Below are 23,019 nucleotides of genomic sequence, written 5' to 3'. Positions count from 1 at the left end.
GATGGCGGCCGAGCCGGCTTCATCCCACAGCCCCGCCGGCCCTCAGCCAAGCCCCGCCTCCCGCCTCGCTGCGAGCGCTGATTGGCGGAGGAGCGGCGGGGGAGGCTGCGATTGGAGGAGGCGGCGGCGCGGAGTGAGGCCGCGGCGCGGGCCGGTAGCGGCGGCGATGGAGGGTCCGTGAGGGGCGCCCCGGGGGGGTGTTTGTTTCTATAGGGTCGCCCATAACGCTCTGTTTGTTTCTATAGGGTCGCCCGGGCTGGATATGGAGCTAGACGGGGCGCTGCTGGAGCTGCTGGGGGTGCTGGAGGCGCTGGAGAAGAAACGGGAGGAGCTGGAGGGGCTGATGAGGGAGGTGAGAGGGGACAGGGGGACAGACAGGGGGACAGACAGGGGGACAGACAGGGGGACATGGGGACAGACAGGGGGACAGACAGGGGGACATGGGGACAGACAGGGGGACAGGGGACAGACAGGGGGACATGGGGACAGACAGGGGGATATGGGGACAGGGAGACATGGGGACAGGGGGACAGAGGGACATGGGACAGGGGGACAAGGGGACAGGGGGACATGGGGACAGGAATATGGGGACAGGGGGATATGGAGACAGGGGGACATGGGGACAGGGGGACATGGGAACATAGGGACATGGGGACAGACAGGGGGATATGGGGACAAGGGGACAGACAGAGGGACAGGGGGACAGACGGGGATATGGGACAGGAGGACAGGGGACAGACAGGGGGACATGGGGACAGGGGGACATGGGGACAGGGGGATATGGGGACAGGGGGATATGGGGACATGGGGACATCAATAGGATGTGGGGACATAATATGGGGATGTGGAGACATGATATGGGGACAGGGGACAGACATGGAGACATCAATAGGGATGTGGGAACATGATATGGGGACATGGGGACAGGGGGACATGGGGGATATGGAGACTTGAGGGATATGGGGACAGACAGGGGGACATGGGGACAGGGGGGACATGGGACAGGGAGACATGGGGACAGACAGGGGGACATGGGGACAGGGGGACATGGGACAGGGAGACATGGGGACAGACAGGGGGACATGGGGACAGGGGGACATGGGACAGGGAGACATGGGGACAATGGGGACAGGGGGATATGGGGACAGGAGGACACGGGGATATGGGGACAGCGGGACAGGGGGACATGGGGACAGGGGGATATAGGGATATGGGGACAGGGGGATATGGGGACAGGGGGATATGGGGACAGACAGGGGGATATGGGGATAGTGGGATATGGAGACAGGGGACAGACAGGGGGACATGGGGACAGACAGGGGGACTAGGTACATGGGGACTTGAGTGGTATGGGGACAGACAGTGGGACATGGGGACAAGGGGATGGGAATATGGGGACATGGGGATAGTGGGACAGGGGGACAGGGGGATATGGTGACAGGGGGACATAGGGACACAGGGACAGGGGGATATGGGGACAGGGGACAGACAGGGGGACATGGGGATATGGGGACAGGGGGACTTGAGGGATATGGGGACAGACAGGGGGATATGGGGACATGGGGACAGGGGGACAGACAGGGGGACATGGGGACAGGGGGATATGGGGACATGGGGACATGGGGACAGGGGGACATCAATAGGATGTGAGGACATAATATGGGGATGTGGGGACATGATATGGGGACAGGGGGACAGGGGACTGACATGGGGACATCAATGGGGATGTGGGAACATGATATGGGGACATGGGGACAGGGGGATATGGGGACAGGGGGACATGGGGACATGGGAACTTGAGGGATATGGGGACAAGGGGACAGTGGGATATGGGGACAGGGGGATATCGGGACAGACAGGGGGACAGGGGGACAAGGGGACATGGGGACAGGGGGACTTGAGGGATATGGGGACAGTGGGACATGGGGACAGTGGGACATGGGGACAGTGGGATATGGGGACAGGGAGACATGGGGATACGGGGACAGTGGGACTTGAGGGATAATGGGGACAGACATGGGGACAGGGGGACATGGGGACTTGAGGGATAATGGGGACAGACAGAGGGACATGGGGACAGACAGGGGGATATGGGACAGGGGGATATGGGGACAGGGGGACATGGGGACTTGAGGGATAATGGGGACAGACAGGGGGACATGGGACAGGGGGACAGGGGGACATGGGGACATGGGGATATGTGGACAGACAGGGGGACATGGGGACAGACGGGGACAGGGGGACAGACAGGGGGACATGGGTATATGGGGACAGGGGGACATGGGGACTTGAGGGATATGGGGACAGACAGGGGGACATGGGGACAGGGGGATGTGGGGACAGACGGGGGACATGGGACAGGGGGACTTGAGGGATATGGGGACAGACAGGGGGACATGGAGACAGGGGGAAAAGGGGATGGGAATATGGGGACATGGGGACAGTGGGATATGGGGACAGGGGGACATGGGGACAGGGAAACATGGGGACACGTCACCCCATGTCACCCCCTGTCCCCACAAGCCCTGAGCCGTGTCCCCATGTCCCCTGTCCCCAGGGCTGGCTGTCCCTGTCCCAGTCCCGTTACTCCCTGGGGTGTCACCGGGTCTCGTCCCTCCAGTACGGGGCCACCATTGTCCCCCGCGTCACGGTCCTGCCCAGGTGGGGACATCGGGGGACTCGGGGGGACTTGGGGACACTGGGGGGACATGGGGGCATTGGGGGGACATGGGGACACTGAGGGGGTATGGGGCACTGGGGGACATGGGGACACTGGAGGATGTGGGGGCACTGGGGGACATGGGGACACTGGGGGACATGACACTGGGGGGACATGGGGACATATGGGGACACTGCGGGGACACTGGGGGGACATGGGGACACTGAGGGGACACATGGGGACACTGGGGGACATGGGGACACTGAGGGGACACATGGGGACACTGGGGGGGACATGAGGACACATGGGGACACTGGGGGCACATGGGGACACTGAGGAACATGGGGACACTGCGGGGGACATGGGGACACCGGAGGGACATGGGGACACTGCGGGGGGGACATGGAGACACTGGAGGATGTGGGGGGCACTGGGGGACATGGGGACACTGGGGGACATGGGGGCACTGGGAGGACAATGAGGACACTGGGGGGACATGGGGACACTGGGGGACATGGGGACACTGGGGGGACATGGGGACATATGGGGACACTGGGGGACATGGGGACATATGGGGACACTGGGGGACATGGGAACACTGGGGGGACATGAGGACACATGGGGACACTGGGGGGACATGGGGACACTGAAGACACTGTGGGGGGGACATGGGGACACTGGAGGACATGAGAACACATGGGGCACTGGGGGGACATGGGGACACTGGGGGACATGGGGACATATGGGGACACTGGGGGACATGGGGACAGTGGGGGACATGAGAACACATGGGGCACTGGGGGGACATGGGGACACTGGGGGACATGGGGACACTGAAGACACTGTGGGGGGGACATGGGGACAGTGGGGGACATGAGAACACATGGGGCACTGGGGGGACATGAGGACACTGGGGGACATGGGGACATATGGGGACAATGGGGGACATGGGGACACTGGGGGACATGAGAACACATGGGTCACTGGGGGGACATGGGGACACTGGGGGACATGGGGACACTGAAGACACTGTGGGGGGGACATGGGGACAGTGGGGGACATGAGAACACATGGGGCACTGGGGGGACATGGGGACATGAGGACACTGGGGACACTGCGGGGGGGACATGGGGACACTGAAGGACATGGGACACTGGGGGGACATGGGGACATATGGGGGCACTGGGGGACATGGGGACACTGGGGGGACATGGGGACACTGCGGGGGGGACATGGGGACACTGGGGGGACATGAGGACACATGGGGACACTGGGGGACACTGGGGGCCATGGGGACACCGGGGGGACATGGGGACACTGGGGGACATGGGGACACTGGTGGATAAGGGGACACTGTGGGGGACATGGGGACATGAGGACATATGGGGCACTGGGGGTACGTGGGGTCACTGGGGGATATGGGGACACTGAAGGACATGGGGACACTGTGGGGGGGACATGGGGACACTGGGGGGGACATGGGGACACTGGGGGGACATGAGGACACTGGGGACACTGTGGGGGGAACATGGGGCACTGGGGTAACATGGGGACACTGAGGGACATGGGGACACTGGGGGGACATGGGGACACTGGGGGGACATGAGGACACTGGGGACACTGCAGGGGGGACATGGGGACACTGAGGGACATGGGGACACTGGGGACATGGGGACACTGGGGACACATGGGGACACTGGGGGACATGGGGACACTGGGGGACATAGGGCACTGGAGGGACATGGGGACACTGGGGGGACATGGGGACACACGGGGGGTTCCATGTCCTGTATGTCCCCAGGCAGGACCCGGGGGGACACTGGGACTTCCTGGAGGTGACGGGGACACGGGACCCCCAACAGCCCCGGGGGGGCAATGACGGTGCGGGGGGGCACCCATGGGTGGGGGGGGTCTATGGGTGGGGGGTCTATGGGTGCTGGGTGGTCTATGAGTGGGGGTCTATGGGTGCTGGGGGTTCTGTAGGTGCTGGGGGTCTATGGGTGGAGGGTCTATGGGTGATGGGGGTCTAAGGGTTGGGGTCTGTGGGTGCTCGGGGGGGCCTATGGGTGATGGGGGTCTATGGGTGGGGGTCTGTGGATGCTAGGGGGGGGGCCTATGGGTGCTGGGGTCTATAGGTGCTGGGGGTCTATGGGTGGGGGGTCTGTGGGTGCAGGGGGGGGGCCTATGGGTGCTGGAGGTCTATAGGTGCTGGGTGTCTATGGGTTGGGGGTCTATGGGTGGGGAGTCTAAGGGTTGGGGGTCTATGGGTGTTGGGGATTCATGGGTGGGGGATCTATAGGTGCTGGGATTCTATGGGTGCTGGGGGGTCTATGGGTGCTGGGGGGGCCTATGGGTGCTGGGGGGTCTATAGGTGCTGGGGGTCTATGGGTGTTGGGGGGTCTATGGGTGGGGGGTCTATGAGGGGGGGCCTATAGGTGCCGGGGGGGTTCTATGGGTGGGGGTCTATGGGTGTTGGGGGGGCCCTATGGGTGAGGGGACTATGGGTGCGGGGGGGCCTATGGGTGCTGGGTGGTCTAAGGGTTTGGGATCTATGGGTGGGGGTCTATGGGTCGGGAGTCTATGGGTCGGGGGTCTATGGGTGGGTGTCTATGGGTGCTGAGGGTTCTATGGGTGCTGGAGGGGTCTATGGGTGGGGGTTATGGGTGTTGGGGGATCTATGGGTGCTGGGGGGGTCTATGGGTGGGGGGTCTATAGGTGGGGGGGTCTATGGGTTGGGGGTCTATGAGTTGGGTGTCTATGGGTCCTAGGGTGTTTCTATGGGTGCTGGGGGATGTTTATGGGTGCTGCTGACCCCCCCCCATTAATGTGGGTTGTCTGTGCCCCCCCAGGGCTGCGGCAGCGCCGGGGGTGACCCCATTTCTGGGGAGGGGACCCCAACGTCCCCCCCCCGGGACCCCCACGACCCCCTGAGGTGGTTTGGGGTCCTAGTGCCCCCCAGCCTGAGGAGGGCGCAGGGGAACTTCAGCAGAGGTGAGGGGGGCACCCCAAAAATGGGGGGGTCCCCAAAAATGGGGGGGGCCCCAATACCTGGGGGGGGTCCCCAATACTTCGGGGGGGGGTCCCAAAGATCTTGGGGGTCCTGGAAATTCAAGGGGGGGTCCCCAAAACTTCGGGAGGGTCCCCAAAACTTGGGGGGGGTCCCAAAGATCTTGGGGGTCCTGGATATTCAAGGGGGGGTCCCCAAAACTTTGGAGGGTCCCCAAGACTTGGGGGGGGTCCCAAAGATCTTGGGGGTCCTGGATATTCAAGGGAGGGTCCCCAAATGTTGGGGGGGGTCCCCAAAACCTTGGGAGGGTCCCCAGGACTTGGGGGGGGGTCCCAAAGATGTTGGGGGTCCTGGATATTCAAGGAGGGGTCCCCAAAGGTTGGGGGGGTCCCCAAAACCTCCGGAGGGTCCCAAAGACTTGGGGGGGGTCCCAAAGATCTTGGGGGTCCCCAGAAATTCAGGGGGGGGTCCCTAAAACTTTGGGGGGTCCCCAATACTTTAGGGGGGGCCCAAAGATCTTGGGGGTCCTGGAGATTCAAAGAGGGGGTCCCCAAATGTTGGGGGGGGTCTCTAAATCTTGGGGGGTCCCCAGAATTTTGGGGGGGGGGTCCCAATGATCTTGGGGTTCCTGGATATTCAAGGGGGGGTCCCCAATACTTTAGGGGGGTCTCAAAGATATTTGGGGTCCTGGAAATTCAAGGGCGGGGGGGGTCCCCAAATCTTGGAGGGGGTCCCAATGATCTTGGGGGTCCTGGATATTCAAGGGGGGGGGGTGTCCCCAAAACTGGGGGGAGGGAGTTCCCCAAAACCTGGGGGTGGGACCCCAAAGTAAAGGGTGGAAAGGGTTAAAGGTTATGACCCTGGGTCACCTCTTAGTGTCCCCCCGCCCTGTGACCTCTGACCCCCCCCTTGTGACCTCTGACCCCGTGACCTCTGACCCCGTGACCTCTGACCCCAGGGGTGGCGGTGGTGGTGGAGCTGGCCGGCCTGCAGGGGGCGCTCACAGCGGCCACCAACCGGTACCGGCAACTGATGGCAATGAAACGGAAACGGGGGGACAGCGGGGACATCGGGGACATCGAGACCATCGGGGACATTGGGACCACGGGGGACATTGAGACCATCGGGGACATTGAGACCATCGGGGACAGCGAGAGCGTCGGGGACAATGAGACCACGGGGGACACGGGGAGCTCAGGTGACACTGAGACCCTTGCGGACATCGAGACTGGGGGGGACATGGGGACTCTTGGGTGACACCAGGACCCATGGGGACATCAAGACCATGGGGGACACTGGGACCCTTGGGGACATTGAGACCACGGGGGACATTGAGACCATTGGGGACAGCGAGAGCGTTGGGGACAATGAGACCACGGGGGACACGGGGACCTCAGGTGACACTGAGACCCTTGGGGACATTGAGACCACGGGGGACATTGAGACCATTGGGGACAGCGAGACCCTTGGGGACAATGAGACCACGGGGGACATGGGGACATCAGGTGACACTGAGACCCTTGGGGACATTGAGACCATGGGGGACATGGGGACCCTTGGGGACATTGAGACCATGGGGGACATGGGGAGCTCAGGTGACACCAGGACCCTTGGGGACATCGAGACCATGGGGGACATGGGGACCCTTTGGGACATTGAGACCATGGGGGACATGGGGACAATTGGGGACATGGGGAGCTCAGGTGACACTGAGACCCTTGGGGACATTGAGACCATGGGGGACACGGGGACCCTTTGGGGACATTGAGACCATGGAGGACATGGGGACCCTTGGGGACATTGAGACTCTTGGGGACATGGAGACCATGGGGGACACGGAGACCCTTTGGGGACATTAAGACCATGGGGGACACTGGGACCCTTGGGGACATTGAGACCATGGGGGACACTGGGACCCTTGGGGACACTGAGACCCTTGGGGACATCGAGACCATGGGGGACATGGGGACCCTTGGGGACACTGAAACCCTTGGGGACATCGAGACCATGGGGGACATGGGGACCCTTGGAGACATTGAGACCATGGGGGACACTGAGACCCTTGGGGACATTGAGACCATTGGGGACATTGAGACCATGGGGGACACTGGGACCCTTGGGGACATTGAGACCATGGGGGACATGGGGACCTCAGGTGACACCAGGACCCTTGGGGACATTGAGACCATGGGGGACACGGGGAGCCCTGGGGACATTGAGACCCTTGGGGACATTGAGACCATGGGGGACACTGGGACCCTTGGGGACACTGAGACCCTTGGGGACATTGAGACCATGGGGGCATGGGGACTCTTGGGTGACACCAGGACCCTTGGGGACATTGAGACCTTTGGGGACATTGAGACCATGGGGGACACGGGGACTCTTGGGGACATTGAGACCCTTGGGGACATCGAGACCATGGGGGACATGGGGACAACTGGGGACATGGGGAGCTCAGGTGACACCAGGACCCTTGGGGACATTGAGACCATGGGGGACACGGGGACTCTTGGGTGACACCAGGACCCTTGGGGACACTGAGACCCTTGGGGACATCAAGCCCATGTGGGACATGGGGACCTGAGGTGCCACCAGCACCCTTGGGGACCCACGTACCCCTGATCCCCCAGGTGACACCCGCGGGTGACAACGTGGGGACCCACCCGGAGGTGACAGCGACGTCCCCAACCTGTGACGGGTGCCACCGCTGTCCCCTCCAATAAACAACAAGTGTCACCAAGTGTCACCAAGTGTCACCTCCTCACCTGTATTGGGGTCACTTTGATGTCACCGATGTCACCTGGCGGCCATATTGGGGTCTGTTTGATGTCACCAGTGTCACCTGGCGGCCATATTGGGGTCACTTTGATGTCACCAGTGTCACCTGGCAGCCATATTGGGGACACTGACATCACCAGGTGACCATATTGAGGTCACCAATGTCACCAGGCGGCCATCTTGGGGTCCGTTTGATGTCACCAGTGTCACCTGGCGGCCATATTGAGGTCACTTTGATGTCACCATGTGGCCATATTGGGGTCACCAATGTCACCAGGTGGCCATCTTGGGGTCATTTTGATGTCACCAGTGTCACCTGGCGGCCATCTTGGGGCCACTGACATCACCAGGCGGCCATATTGAGGTCACCAATGTCACCAGGCGGCCATCTTGTGGTCACTTTGATGTCACCAATGTCACCTGGCGGCCATCTTGGGGTCACCAATGTCACCTGACGGCCATCTTGGGGTCACTGACATCACCAGGTGGCCATCTTGGGGTCACCAATGTCACCAGGCGGCCATCTTGGGGTCACTTTGATGTCACCAGTGTCACCTGACGGCCATATTGGGGTCACCAGTGTCACCAGGCAGCCATCTTGGGGTCACTTTGATGTCACCAATGTCACCTGGCGGCCATATTGGGGTCACTGACATCACCAGGTGGCCATATTGAGGTCACCAATGTCACCTGGCGGCCATCTTGGGGTCACTTTGACGTCACCAGTGTCACCCGGCGGCCATATTGGGGTCACTGACATCACCCAGCGGCCATATTGGGGTCACCAATGTCACCAGGCGGCCATCTTGGGGTCATTTTGATGTCACCTGGCGGCCATCTTGGGGTCACTGACATCACCAGGTGGCCATCTTGGGGTCACCAATGTCACCAGGCGGCCATCTTGGGGTCACTTTGATGTCACCAGTGTCACCTGGCGGCCATATTGGGGTCACCCGGCAGCCATCTTGGGGTCACATCACCCAGCGGCCATATTGAGGTCACCAATGTCACCAGGTGGCCATCTTGGGGTCACTGTGATGTCACCAGTGTCACCTGGCAGCCATATTGAGGTCACCAGTGTCACCAGGCGGCCATCTTGGGGTCCCTTTGATGTCACTGTCACCTGGCAGCCATATTGGGGTCACTGACATCACCCAGCGGCCATATTGGGGTCACCAGTGTCACCAGGCGGCCATCTTGGGGTCACTTTGACATCACTAGTGTCACCTGGCGGCCATATTGGGGTCACCAGTGTCACCAGGCGGCCATCTTGGGGTCACTTTGATGTCACCAGTGTCACCTGGCGGCCATATTGGGGGTCACTCAGCAGCCATCTTGGGGTCACCAATGTCACCAGGCAGCCATCTTGGGGTCACCAGGCGGCCATCTTGGGGTCACCCGGTGGCCATCTTGGTGTCACCCACATCACCCGGCGGCCATCTTGCACCACGCCCCTTCGCCATCACCCACACCCCCCCATGTCACTTCCTCCCACCCCCACCCCCCCCCCAACAAGCTCCTCCCCCTTTTGCCAACGTCTATTTTTATTGGGCAGGTCCCCGGCCCCGCCCTTCCCCCCCACCCCCCCCAAGCCCCGCCCCCTCCCATATTGGTTGGGGGGGGGTGTGTGTGGGCAGGGCCAAGACACAACAACAACTAAAGGGCAACCAATAGGGTTGGGGGGTGTGGGCGGGGTCTGGCGGAGGGGGCGTGGCCAGCGGGGCCGGGGGCGTGGTCAGGGGCGGTGGGCGGGGTCAGCGGATGGTGTAGCGCACATAGGGAACCTCCACGTCGTTGTCGGTGTCGTCGTTGCAGCAAAGCTCGAAGACCAGCGCCCGCACGTGGCGACCCAGCTTCTTCTTGGACACGCGCGCCACGATCTCCGTCATCCTGGGGACAGCGGGGGACACGGGGACCTCAGGTGACACTGAGAAACTTGGGGACATTGGGACCCTTGGGGACATTGGGACCATGGGGGACATTGAGACCATGGGGGACATGGGGAGCTCGGGTGACAATGAGACCCTTGGGGACACTGAGACTATGGGGGACATTGAGACCATGGGGGACATGGGGAGCTCAAGTGACATCAGGACTCTTGGGGACATTGAGACCCTTGGGGACATGGGGACCATGGGGGACATGGGGAGCTCGGGTGACATTGAGACCCTTGGGGACATTGAGACTATGGGGGCCATTGAGACTATGGGGGACACTTGAGACCATGGGGGACATGGGGAGCTCAAGTGACATCAGGACTCTTGGGGACATTGAGACCCTTGGGGACATTGAGACCCTTGGGGACATGGGGACCATGGGGGACATGGGGAGCTCGGGTGACAATGAGACCCTTGGGGACATTGGGACCCTTGGGGACATTGAGACTATGGGGGACACTGAGACCATGGGGGACATGGGGAGCTCGGGTGACAATGAGACCCTTGGGGACATTGAGACCCTTGGGGACATTGAGACCATGGGGGACATGGGGAGCTCAGGTGACACTGAGACCCTTGGGGACATTGGGACCCTTGGGGATGTTGAGACTATGGGGGACATTGAGACTATGGGGGACACAGGGAGCTCGGGTGACAATGAGACCCGTGGGGACATTGAGACCCTTGGGGCCATTGAGACCATGGGGGACATTGAGACTATGGGGGACATTGAGACTATGGGGGACATTTGAGACTATGGGGGACAAGGGGAGCTCGGGTGACAATGAGACCCTTGGGGACATTGAGACTATGGGGGACATGGGGAGCTCGGGTGACATTGAGACCCTTGGGGACATTGAGACTATGGGGGCCATTGAGACCATGGGGGACACGGGGAGCTCACGTGACAATGAGACCCTTGGGGACATTGAGACTATGGGGACATTGGGACCATGGGGGACATTGAGACTATGGGGGACATGGGGAGCTCAAGTGACAGTGAGACCCTTGGGGACATTGAGACCATGGGGGACATTGAGACTATGGGGGACATGGGGAGCTCAGGTGACAATGAGACCCTTGGGGACATTGAGACCATGGGGGACATTGAGACTATGGGGGACATGGGGAGCTCAGGTGACAATGAGACACTTGGGGACATTGAGACTATGGAGGGACATGGGGAGCTCAGGTGACATCAGGACTCTTGGGGACATTGAGACCCTTGGGGACATTTGAGACTATGGGGGACATGGGGAGCTCGGGTGACATCAGGACCCTTGGGGACATTGAGACCCTTGGGGACATTGAGACCATGGGGGACATGGGGAGCTCAGGTGACAATGAGACCCTTGGGGACATTGAGACCATGGGGGACATTGAGACTATGGGGGGACATGGGGAGCTCGGGTGACAATGAGACCCTTGGGGACACTGAGACCATGGGGGTCATGGGGACCCACAGGGACATTGAGACCCTTGGGGACATTGAGACCATGGGGGACACGGGGAGCTCGGGTGACAATGAGACCCTTGGGGACACTGAGACCCTTGGGGACATTGAGACCATGGGGGACATTGAGACCACGGGGGACATTGAGACCATGGGGGACACGGGGAGCTCAGGTGACAATGAGACCCTTGGGGACATTGAGACCATGGGGGTCATGGGGACCCACAGGGATATTGAGACCTATAGGGGACACGGAGACCCTGGGTGACACCCGGACCCTTGGGGACACTGAGACCTGGGGCCAGTTCCCAAGTGCCACCAGGTGTCACCCGGGGGTGTCACCAGCCATGGGGACACGGGTGACATCAGCCCATGGTGACCTCTACCATGGCATTGTCCCCCTATGGTGACACCCAACCCCCACCCATGGGACCCCAAACCCCACCCATGGGACCCAAACCCCCACCCATGGGTGCCCCCACATCCCTCCCATCCCCTGGGATGTGTCCCCATCATGGGACCCCAACCCCCACCCATGGGACCCCAACCCCCACCCATGGGACCCAAACCCCACCCATGGGTGCCCCCACATCCCCCCCATCCCCTGGGATGTGTCCCCATCATGGGACACCAACCCCCACCCATAGGACCCCAAACCCCACCCATGGGACCCCAACCCCCACCCATGGGTGCCCCTGACCCCATGTCCCCTTTGGACCCCCAGGCCGTGTCCCCCACCCCAAACCCCACCTGTCCCCACCATGGGACCCCAAACCCCAACCCATGGGACGTGTCCCCCACCCACTGGTCCCCCCCCACCCATGGGTGCCCCCCCCGCCCCCCCGTCACCCATGGGTGCCCTACGGTTGGTCGTGGCGCTCGCGCAGCTTGGCCGCCGGCATGAAGAACGAGTAGAGCATGGAGACGCCCTGGGACAACATGGTGATCTCCAGGCGGTGCTCCTTCTGTGGGGACAGGGGGACACGGGGATGTGGGGTGGGGTCTCCAGCACCCAAGGGTGCCCCACGGTGATCCACAGCGCCCCACGGCCAATGGGGCGCCAGATATGGTGTTGGCCACATCTCCCCCCACTTTCCCTTGAAGTGTCTCCATGGGGGACATGGGGACACTGGGTGGGGCATGGGGATGTGAGGTGGGGTCTCCAGCACCCAAGGGTGCCCCACGGTGACCCACAGCGCCCCATGACCAAGGGGGCGCCAGATACGGTGGTGGCCACATCTCCCCCCCCTCGCCTTGAAGTGTCTCCATGGGGGACATGGGGACACTGGGTGGGGCATGGGGATGTGAGGTGGGGTCTCCAGCACCCAAGGGTGCCCCACGGTGACCCACAGCGCCCCACGACCAAGAGGGCGCCAGATACGGTGGTGGCCACATCTCCCCCCACTTCCCCTTGAGGTGTCTCCATGGGGGATATGGGGACACTGGGTGGGGCATGGGGCATGGGGATGTGGGGTGGGGTCTCCAGCACCCAAGGGTGCCCCACGGTGACCCACAGCGCCCCATGACCAAGGGGGCGCCAGATACGGTGCTGGCCACATCTCCCCCCCCCTCGCCTTGAAGTGTCTCCATGGGGGATATAGGGACACTGGGTGGGGCATGGGGATGTGGGGTGGGGTCTCCAGCACCCAAGGGTGCCCCACGGTGACCCACAGCACCCCATGACCAAGGGGGCGCCAGACACGGTGGTGGCCACATCTCCCCCCACTTTCCCTTGAAGTGTCTCCATGGGGGATATGGGGACACTGGGTGGGGCATGGGGATGTGGGGTGGGGTCTCCAGCACCCAAGGGTGCCCCACGGTGACCCACAGCGCCCCACGGCAAAGGGGGCACTAGATACGGTGGTGGCCACATCTCCCCCCACTTCCCCTTGAGGTGTCTCCATGGGGGATATGGGGACACTGGGTGGCGCATGGGGATGTGGGGTGGGGTCTCCAGCACCCAAGGGTGTCCCACGACCAAGAGGGCGCCAGATACGGTGGTGGCCACATCTCCCCCCACTTCCCCTTGAGGTGTCTCCATGGGGGATATGGGGACACTGGGTGGGGCATGGGGATGTGGGGTGGGGTCTCCAGCACCCAAGGGTGCCCCATGGCGACCCACAGCGCCCAACGGCCAAGGGGGCGGCAGATACAGTGGTGGCCACATCTCCCCCCGCTTCCCCTTGAGGTGTCTCCATGGGGGTATGGGGACACTGGGTGGGACATGGAGATGTCAGGTGGGGTCTCGAGCACCCAAGGGTGCTCCACAGTGACCCACAGCGCCCCATGGCCAAGGGGGTGTCAACCATGGTGGTGGCCACATCTCCCCCTGCTTCCCATTGAGGTGTCTCCATGGGGAATATGGGGACACTGGGTGGGACATGGGGATGTGGGGTGGGGTCTCCAGCACCCAAGGGTGCCCCACAGTGACCCACAGTGCCCCACGACCAAGGGGGCGCCAGACACGGTGGTGGCCACATCTCCCCCCACTTCCCATTGAGGTGTCTCCATGGGGGATATGGGGACACTGGGTGGGACATGGGGATGTGGGGTGGGGTCTCCAGCACCCAAGGGTGCCCCACGGTGACCCACAGCGCCCCACGGCCAAGGGGGCGCCAGACACTGTGGTGGCCACATCTCCCCCCACTTCCCATTGAGGTGTCTCCATGGGGGATATGGGGACACTGGGTGAGACATGGGGATGTGGGGTGGGGTCTCCAGCACCCAAGGGTGCTCCACGGTGACCCACAGCACCCCATGACCAAGGGGGCGCCAGATACGGTGGTGGACACATCTCCCCCCACTTCCCATTGAGGTGTCTCCATGGGAGATATCGGGACACTGGGTGGGACATGGGGATGTGGGGTGGGGTCTCCAGCACCCAAGGGTGCCCCACGGTGACCCACAGCGCCCCATGGCCAAGGGGGTGTCAACCATGGTGGTGGCCACATCTCCCCCCACTTCCCATTGAGGTGTCTCCATGGGGTCCCCCAGCCCCCCAAGCGCTGTCCCAGTGCCTCCCAGTGGCTCCCAGTACCTTGAAGTAGGCGAGGAACTGGCGCAGCGTCATCTCCTGCCCGTCGGGCTGCAGCCCCTGCACCTCGAACCGGTCCCACAGCGTCCACTCCACGTCGTAGTACTGGGGGGACAATGCGGGGAGATGTGGGGCAGCCCCATGGCGGGGACCCCGACCCAACCCAACTCACCTCAACCCAACGCAACTCAACCCAACGCAACCCAACCCAAGTCAACCCAAGTCAATCCAACCCAACTCAACCCAACTCAACCCAACCCAACTCAACCCAACTCAAGTCAACCCAACCCAACCCAACCCAACTCAACCCAACCCAACTCAACCCAACCCAACTCAACCCAACTCAACCCAACTCAACTCAACCCAACTCAACCCAACCCAACTCAACTCAACCCAACTCAACCCAACCCAACTCAACCCAACCCAACCCAACTCAACTCAACCCAACTCAACTCAACCCAACCCAACTCAACCCAACTCAACTCAACCCAACCCAACTCAACCCAACTCAACCCAACCCAACCCAACTCAACCAACCGAACCCAACTCAACCCAACCCAACTCAACCCAACTCAACTCAACCCAACTCAACTCAACCCAACTCAACCCAACTCAACCCAACTCAACCCAACTCAACCCAACCCAACTCAACCCAACCCAACTCAACCCAACCCAACTCAACCCAACCCAACTCAACCCAACCCAACTCAACCCAACGCAACCCAACCCAACTCAACTCAACCCAACTCAACCCAACTCAATCCAACTCAACTCAACTCAACCCAACTCAACCCAACCCAACTCAACCCAACGCAACCCAACCCAACTCAACCCAACCCAACTCAACCCAACCCAACTCAACCCAACTCATCCCAACTCAACCCAACTCAACCCAACCCAACTCAACCCAACCCAACTCAACCCAACTCAACCCAACTCAACCCAACTCATCCCAACTCAACCCAACTCATCCCAACTCAACTCAACCCAACCCAACGCAACTCAAACCAACTCAACCCAACTCAACCCAACTCATCCCAACTCAACTCAACCCAACCCAACTCAACTCAACCCAACTCAACTCAACCCAACTCATCCCAACTCAACTCAACCCAACTCAACTCAACCCAACTCATCCCAACTCAACTCAACCCAACTCAACTCAACCCAACTCAACCCAACTCATCCCAACTCAACTCAACCCAACTCATCCCAACTCAACTCAACCCAACTCAACTCAACTCAACCCAACTCAACCCAACTCAACCCAACTCAACCAACCCAACCCAACTCAACCCAACCCAACTCAACCCAACTCATCCCAACTCAACTCAACCCAACTCAACTCAACCCAACTCAACCCAACCCAACTCAACCCAACTCATCCCAACTCAACTCAACCCAACTCAACCCAACTCAACCCAACTCAACCCAACTCAACTCAACCCAACTCAACCCAACCCAACTCAACCCAACTCAACCCAACTCATCCCAACTCAACCCAACTCATCCCAACTCAACCCAACTCAACCCAACTCAACCCAACCCAACTCAACTCAACCCAACTCAACCCAACCCAACTCAACCCAACTCATCCCAACTCAACTCAACCCAACTCAACTCAACCCAACTCAACCCAACTCACCCCAACTCAACCAACCCAACCCAACTCAACCCAACCCAACTCAACCCAACTCATCCCAACTCAACTCAACCCAACTCACCCCAACTCAACCAACCCAACCCAACTCAACCCAACCCAACTCAACCCAACTCATCCCAACTCAACTCAACCCAACTCAACTCAACCCAACTCAACCCAACCCAACTCAACCCAACTCATCCCAACTCAACTCAACCCAACCCAACTCAACCCAACTCATCCCAACTCAACTCAACCCAACTCAACTCAACCCAACTCAACCCAACCCAACTCAACCCAACTCATCCCAACTCAACTCAACCCAACCCAACTCAACCCAACTCATCCCAACTCAACTCAACCCAACTCAACTCAACCCAACTCAACCCAACCCAACTCAACCCAACTCATCCCAACTCAACTCAACCCAACCCAACTCAACCCAACTCATCCCAACTCAACTCAACCCAACTCAACTCAACCCAACTCAACCCAACCCAACTCAACCCAACTCATCCCAACTCAACTCAACCCAACTCAACTCAACCCAACTCAACCCAACTCACCCAACCCAACCCAACTCAACCCAACCCAACTCAACCCAACCCAACCCAACTCAACCCAACCCAACCCAACTCAGCTCAACTCAACCCAACCCAACTCAACCCAACCCAGCCCAACCCAACCCAACCCAACTCAACCCAACCCAACTCAGCTCAACTCAACCCAACCCAACTCAACCCAACCCAGCCCAACTCAACCCAACCCAACTCAACCCAACTCAACCCAACTCAACTCAACCCAACCCAACTCAACCCAACCCAACTAAACTCAACCCAACTCAACCCAACTCAACTCAACCCAACTCAGCCCAACTCAACCCAACTCAGCCCAACTCAACTCAACCCAACTCAACCAACCCAACCCAATTCAACCCCACCCAAGACCCCAACTCAACCCAACTCAACCCCAACTCAAGCCTACCCAAGACCTCAACTCAACCAACCCAACCCAATTCAACCCAATTCAATCCAACCCAAGACCCCAACTCAACCCAAGTCAACCCCAACTCAACCCTACCCAAGACCTCAACTCAACCAACCCAACTCAACCCAACCCAACCCAACTCAACTCAACTCAACCCAACCCAACTCAACCCAACCCAACCCAACTCAACTCAACCCAACTCAACCCAACCCAACTCAACCCACCCCACCCAAGCCCCCCACTCCCCGCAGGTCTCCCCTGGGGCGCCCCCCACCTTGTTGCGGGGGCAGGCGAGGGGCTCGGAGCAGGCGACGAAGGGCAGCGCCAGGTTGAGGAAGGCGTTGCGGTAGGAGCTGAGGCGCCGGTGGCCCTGGACCAGCTTGTAGAGCTCCAGGCAGGCCAGGCCCACCACGGCGCCCGTGGTGGTGGCGATGGCCGGGATGATCTTCCCCGCGATCAGCTTGCTCTGCGCGGGTACAACGTATAGACGTGAGACGTATAGAATGTAAAGATATAAGACGTATAGACATGAGGGTGGTGAGAGGGGAGGAACGAGGAGGTTCTGGGTCCCTTGTTTGGTCCCTCCCGGACGCCTGGGTCCCTTTTTAGGTCCTTTCCCGGACGCCTGGGTCCCTTGTTTGGTCCCTCCCGGACGCCTGGGTCCCTTTTTAGGGCTTTTCCCGGACGCTTGGGTCCCTATTTAGGGCCTTTCCCGGACGCCTGGGTCCCTTGTTTGGCCCCTCCCGGACGCCTGGGTCCCTTTTCAGGGCTTTCCCTGGACGCCTGAGTCCCTTGTTTGGCCCCTCCCGGACGCCTGGGTCCCTTTTTAGGTCCTTTCCCGGACGCCTGGGTCCCTTGTTTGGTCGCTCCCGGACGCCTGGGTCCCTTTTTAGGTCCTTTCCCGGACGCCTGGGTCCCTTGTTTGGTCCCTCCCGGACACCTGGGTCCCTTTTTAGGTCTTTTCTCGGATGCCTGGGTCGCGGTTGCTGATGGGGTCCTATGGGTGCTATGGGGCACCCATGGGTGCTGGGGGTCTGGTGGGTGCTGTAGGAGGTGTCTGTAGGTGTCCATAGTGTGCCCATGGTGTGGCTATAAGTGCCTATAGTGTATCTACAGGTTGCCCATAGGGTGTCTATAGGTGCATATGCGTACCCTATGGCCACCTATAGACACCCATAGGCCCCCCATCACACATGGGTGCCCCATAGCACCCCTTAGGCACCTACGGGTGTCCCATAGTACCCCCCCAGCACCCATAGGTGCCCTATAGCACCCACAGGACCCCCACAGCACCCACATGTGCCCCATAGCACCCATGCGACCCCATCACACATGGGTGCCCCATAGCACCCCTTACGCACCTATGGGTGTCACATAGCACCCATAGGACCCCCATCACACATGGGTGCCCCATAGCACCCCTTAAGCACCTATGGGTTTCCCATAGCACCTATAGGCCCCCATCACCCATGGGTGCCCCATAGCACCCCTTAAGCACCTATGGGTGTCCCATAGCACTCATAGGACCCCCTCAGCACCCATGGGTGCCCCACAGCACCCACAGGACCCCCCCTCAGCACTCATGGGTGCCCTTCAGCACCCAGGGGTGCCCCATAGCACCCATAGGACTCCATCACCTATGGGTGCCACACAACACCCCTTAAGCACCTATGGGTGTCCCATAGCACCCATAGGCCCCCACCACCCATGGGTACCCCATAGCACCCCTTAAGCACCTATGGGTGTCCCATAGCACCCATAGGACCCCCTCAGCACCCATGGGTGCCCATCAGCACCCAGGGGTGCCCCATAGCACCCATAGGACCCCATCACCCATGGGTGCCACACAGCACCCCTTAAGCACCCATGGGTGTCCCATAGCACCCATAGGACCTCCTCAGCACCCATGGGTGCCTCATAGCACCCATAGGACACCATCACCCATGGGTGCCCCATAGCACCCCTTAAGCACCTATGGGTGTCCCATAGCACCCATAGGACCCCTCAGCACCCATGGGTGCCCCATAGCACCAATAGGACCCCATCACCCATGGGTGTCCCATAGCACCCATAGGACCCCCCAGCACCCATGGGTGCCCCAGCACCCACCTTGTGCCGGTCGGCGGGCGGGATGTCGTAGTTCTCGGCGCGCAGGTTGGAGGCGGCGACGATGAAATCCATGTGGAAATTGGTGTCGTCGTCCTGCGGGGGCACCCGAGGGTGGGCGGGGGCACCCATGGGTGCTGGAGGGGGAGGGGGGGCACCCATGGGTGCTGGGGGGGGGCAGCACCCACCTTCTCGAAGTCAATGGGGAACATGCGGAAACCCGGGAGCTCGTCGGGGCTGGGAAGGGACGCGCGGAGCTCCTCCAGCCGCCCGTCGTCTGCGGGCACCCATGGGACCCATCAGCACCCATGGGTGCCCCATAGCACCCATAGAGCCCATGGGACCCCTCAGCACCCATGGGTGCCCCATAGGACCCATAATGTCCCCGCAGAACTCAGGAGACCCATAGAACCTCCAGAGCACCCATGGGAGCCCTCAGCACCCATGGGTGTCCCATAGCACCCATAGAGCCCATAATGCCCCCATAGAACTCATGAGACCCATAGAACCCTCAGAGCACCCATGGGACCCCTCAGCACCCATGGGTGCCCCATAGCACCCATAGAGCCCATGCGACCCCTCAGCACCCATAGGTGCCCCATAGAACCCATAATGTCCCCGCAGAACTCAGGAGACCCATAGAACCCCCAGAGCACCCATGGGAGCCCTCAGCACCCATGGGTGCCCCATAGCACCCATAGAGCCCATAATGCCCCCATAGAACTCATGAGACCCATAGAACCCCCAGAGCACCCATGGGACCCCTCAGCACCCATAGGTGCCCCATAGCACCCATAGAGTTCCTGGGACCCCTCAGCACCCATGGGTGCCCCATAGCACCCATAGAGCCCATGGGACCCCTCAGCATGCATAGGTGCCCCATAGAACCCATAATGTCCCCACAGAACTCAGGAGACCCATAGAACCCCCAGAGCACCCATGGGACCCCTCAGCACCCATAGGTGCCCCATAGCACCCATAGAGTTCCTGGGACCCCTCAGCACCCATGGGTGCCCCATAGCACCCATAGAGCCCATGGGACCCCTCAGCATGCATAGGTGCCCCATAGAACCCATAATGTCCCCCAGACAGAACTCAGGAGACCCATAGAACCCCCAGAGCACCCATGGGACCCCTCAGCACCCATGGGTGCCCCATAGGACCCATAGAACCCATAATGTCCCCATGCAACTCAGAAGACCCATAGAACCCCCATAGCACCCATGGGACTCCACCCATGGTCCTCCAGCCGCCCGTCGTCTGCGGGCACCCATGGGACCCCTCAGCACCCATGGGTGCCCCATAGCACCCATAGAGCCCATGGGACCCCTCAGCACTCATGGGTGCCCCATAGCACCCATAGAACCCACAATGTCCCCATAGAACTCATGAGGCCCATAGAACCCCTCAGCACCCATGGGAGCAATAGATGCCCTATAGTGCCCATGAGACCCCTCAGCACCCATGGGTGCCCCACAGCACCCATAGAGCCCACAATGTCCCCATAGAACTCATGAGACCCATAGGACCCCCAGTACCACCCATAACCCCCCCAGTACCACCCATAGGACCCCCAGTACCACCCATAGCACCACCAGTACCACCCATAGCACCCCCAGTACCACCCATAGCACCCCCATAGCACTCCATATGACACCCATAGCACCCACCCATGGCGGGCGCAGCGCTCTGCAGCTCCTGGTCGGTGACGTGGATGCGCACGCTCATACCCCCCATAGCACCCCCATACCACCATAGCACCCCCAGTACCACCCATAGGACCCCCATAGCACCCCATAGGACCCCCATAGCACCCCATAGCACCCACGGGTGCTCACCCATGGCGGGCGCGGCGCTCTGCAGCTCCTGGTCAGTGACGTGGATGCGCACGCTCATACCCCCCATAGCACCCCCATACCACCCATAGCACCCCCAGTACCACCCATAGGACATCCATAGGACCCCAATACCACCCATAGGACCCCCATAGCACCTCTATTACCACTCATAGCACCTCCAGTACCACCCATAGCACCCCCATTACCACCCATAGCACCCTCAGTACCACCCATAGCACCCCCATTACCACTCATAGCATCTCCAGTACCACCCATAGCACCCCATTACTGCTCATAAGACCCCCATTACCACCCATACCACCCCCATTACCACCCATAGCACCCCCAGTAGGACCCCATTACCATGCATAGCATCCCCAGTACCACCCATAGCACCCCCATAGCACCCCCATTACCACTCATAGCACCCCCAGTAGGACCTCCATTACCACTCATAGCATCCCCAGTACCACCCATAGGACCCCCAGTAGCACCCATAGGACACCCATAGGACCCCCATAGCACTCCCACTACCACCCATAGGACCCCCATTACCACCCATAGCACCCCCATAGCACCCCCATTACCACTCATAGCATCCCCAGTACCACCCATAGCACCCCCAGTACCACCTATAGCACCCCCAGTACCACCCATAGGACATCCATAGGACCCCCATAGCACTCCCAGTACCACCCATAGGACTCCAATACCACCCATAGCACCCCCGTTACCGCTCATAGGACCCCATTAGCACCCCCATAGCACCCCATAGCACCCACGGGTGCTCACCCATGGCGGGCGCGGCGCTCTGCAGCTCCTGGTCGGTGACGTGGATGCGCACCCCCATACCCCCCTTAGCACCCCCATACCACTCATAGCACCCCAGTACCACCCATAGGACATCCATAGGACCCCAATACCACCCATAGGACGCCCATAGCACCTCCATTACCACCCATAGCACCCCCATTACCACTCATAGCACCCCCATTACGACCCATAGGACCCCCAGTAGGACCCCCATTACCACTCATATCATCCCCAGTGCCACCCATAGCACTCCCATAGGACCCCCATTGCCACCCATAGGACCCCCAGTACCACCCATAGCACTCCCATAGCACCCCCATTACCACTCATAGCACCCCCGTTACCGCTCATAGGACCCCATAGCACCCCATAGGACCCCCATAGCACCCCATAGCACCCACGGGTGCTCACCCATGGCGGGCGCGGCGCTCTGCAGCTCCTGGTCGGTGACGTGGATGCGCACCCCCATACCCCCCATAGCACCCCCATACCACCCATAGCACCCCCAGTACCACCCATAGGACCCCCATAGCACCCCATAGGACCCCCATAGCACCCCATAGCACCCACGGGTGCTCACCCATGGCGGGCGCGGCGCTCTGCAGCTCCTGGTCGGTGACGTGGATGCGCACCCCCATACCCCCCATAGCACCCCCAGTACCAATCATAGCACCCCCATTACCACCCATAGGACATCCATAGGACCCCAATACCACCCATAGGACCCCCATAGCACCTCTATTACCACTCATAGCACCTCCA

The 23,019-nt window shown here is 60.7% G+C and overlaps 2 protein-coding genes across 2 annotated transcripts in view; one reads left to right on the top strand and one right to left on the bottom strand.

The window, feature by feature from the left end:
- Position 1: 1 nt before the first annotated feature.
- VMA22 (vacuolar ATPase assembly factor VMA22) lies at positions 2 to 8,407 on the top strand (the record flags this gene model as incomplete). The annotated part of the gene is made up of 7 exons (XM_080361736.1): positions 2 to 173; positions 246 to 352; positions 2,558 to 2,661; positions 4,461 to 4,560; positions 5,509 to 5,650; positions 6,625 to 6,864; positions 8,300 to 8,407. 7 exons carry the CDS (start codon positions 2 to 4, stop codon positions 8,314 to 8,316), a joined length of 882 nt encoding a protein of 293 aa, XP_080217862.1. The 3' UTR covers positions 8,317 to 8,407.
- A 1,595-nt stretch (positions 8,408 to 10,002) lies between these two features.
- Positions 10,003 to 23,019, bottom strand: part of UBA1 (ubiquitin like modifier activating enzyme 1) — a 64,208-nt gene continuing 51,191 nt past the window's right edge. The window contains 7 exon segments of the mRNA XM_080361735.1: positions 10,003 to 10,337; positions 12,702 to 12,802; positions 14,875 to 14,976; positions 17,775 to 17,966; positions 19,610 to 19,702; positions 19,795 to 19,883; positions 22,237 to 22,300. Coding sequence (XP_080217861.1) covers positions 10,202 to 10,337; positions 12,702 to 12,802; positions 14,875 to 14,976; positions 17,775 to 17,966; positions 19,610 to 19,702; positions 19,795 to 19,883; positions 22,237 to 22,300 — 777 coding nt within the window. The 3' untranslated portion in view covers positions 10,003 to 10,201.

This window comes from Nesoenas mayeri (genome assembly GCF_963082525.1).
Source record: "Nesoenas mayeri genome assembly, chromosome: 38".
Taxonomy (NCBI): domain Eukaryota; kingdom Metazoa; phylum Chordata; class Aves; order Columbiformes; family Columbidae; genus Nesoenas; species Nesoenas mayeri.
This window is presented reverse-complemented; position numbering and strand designations above follow the sequence as displayed.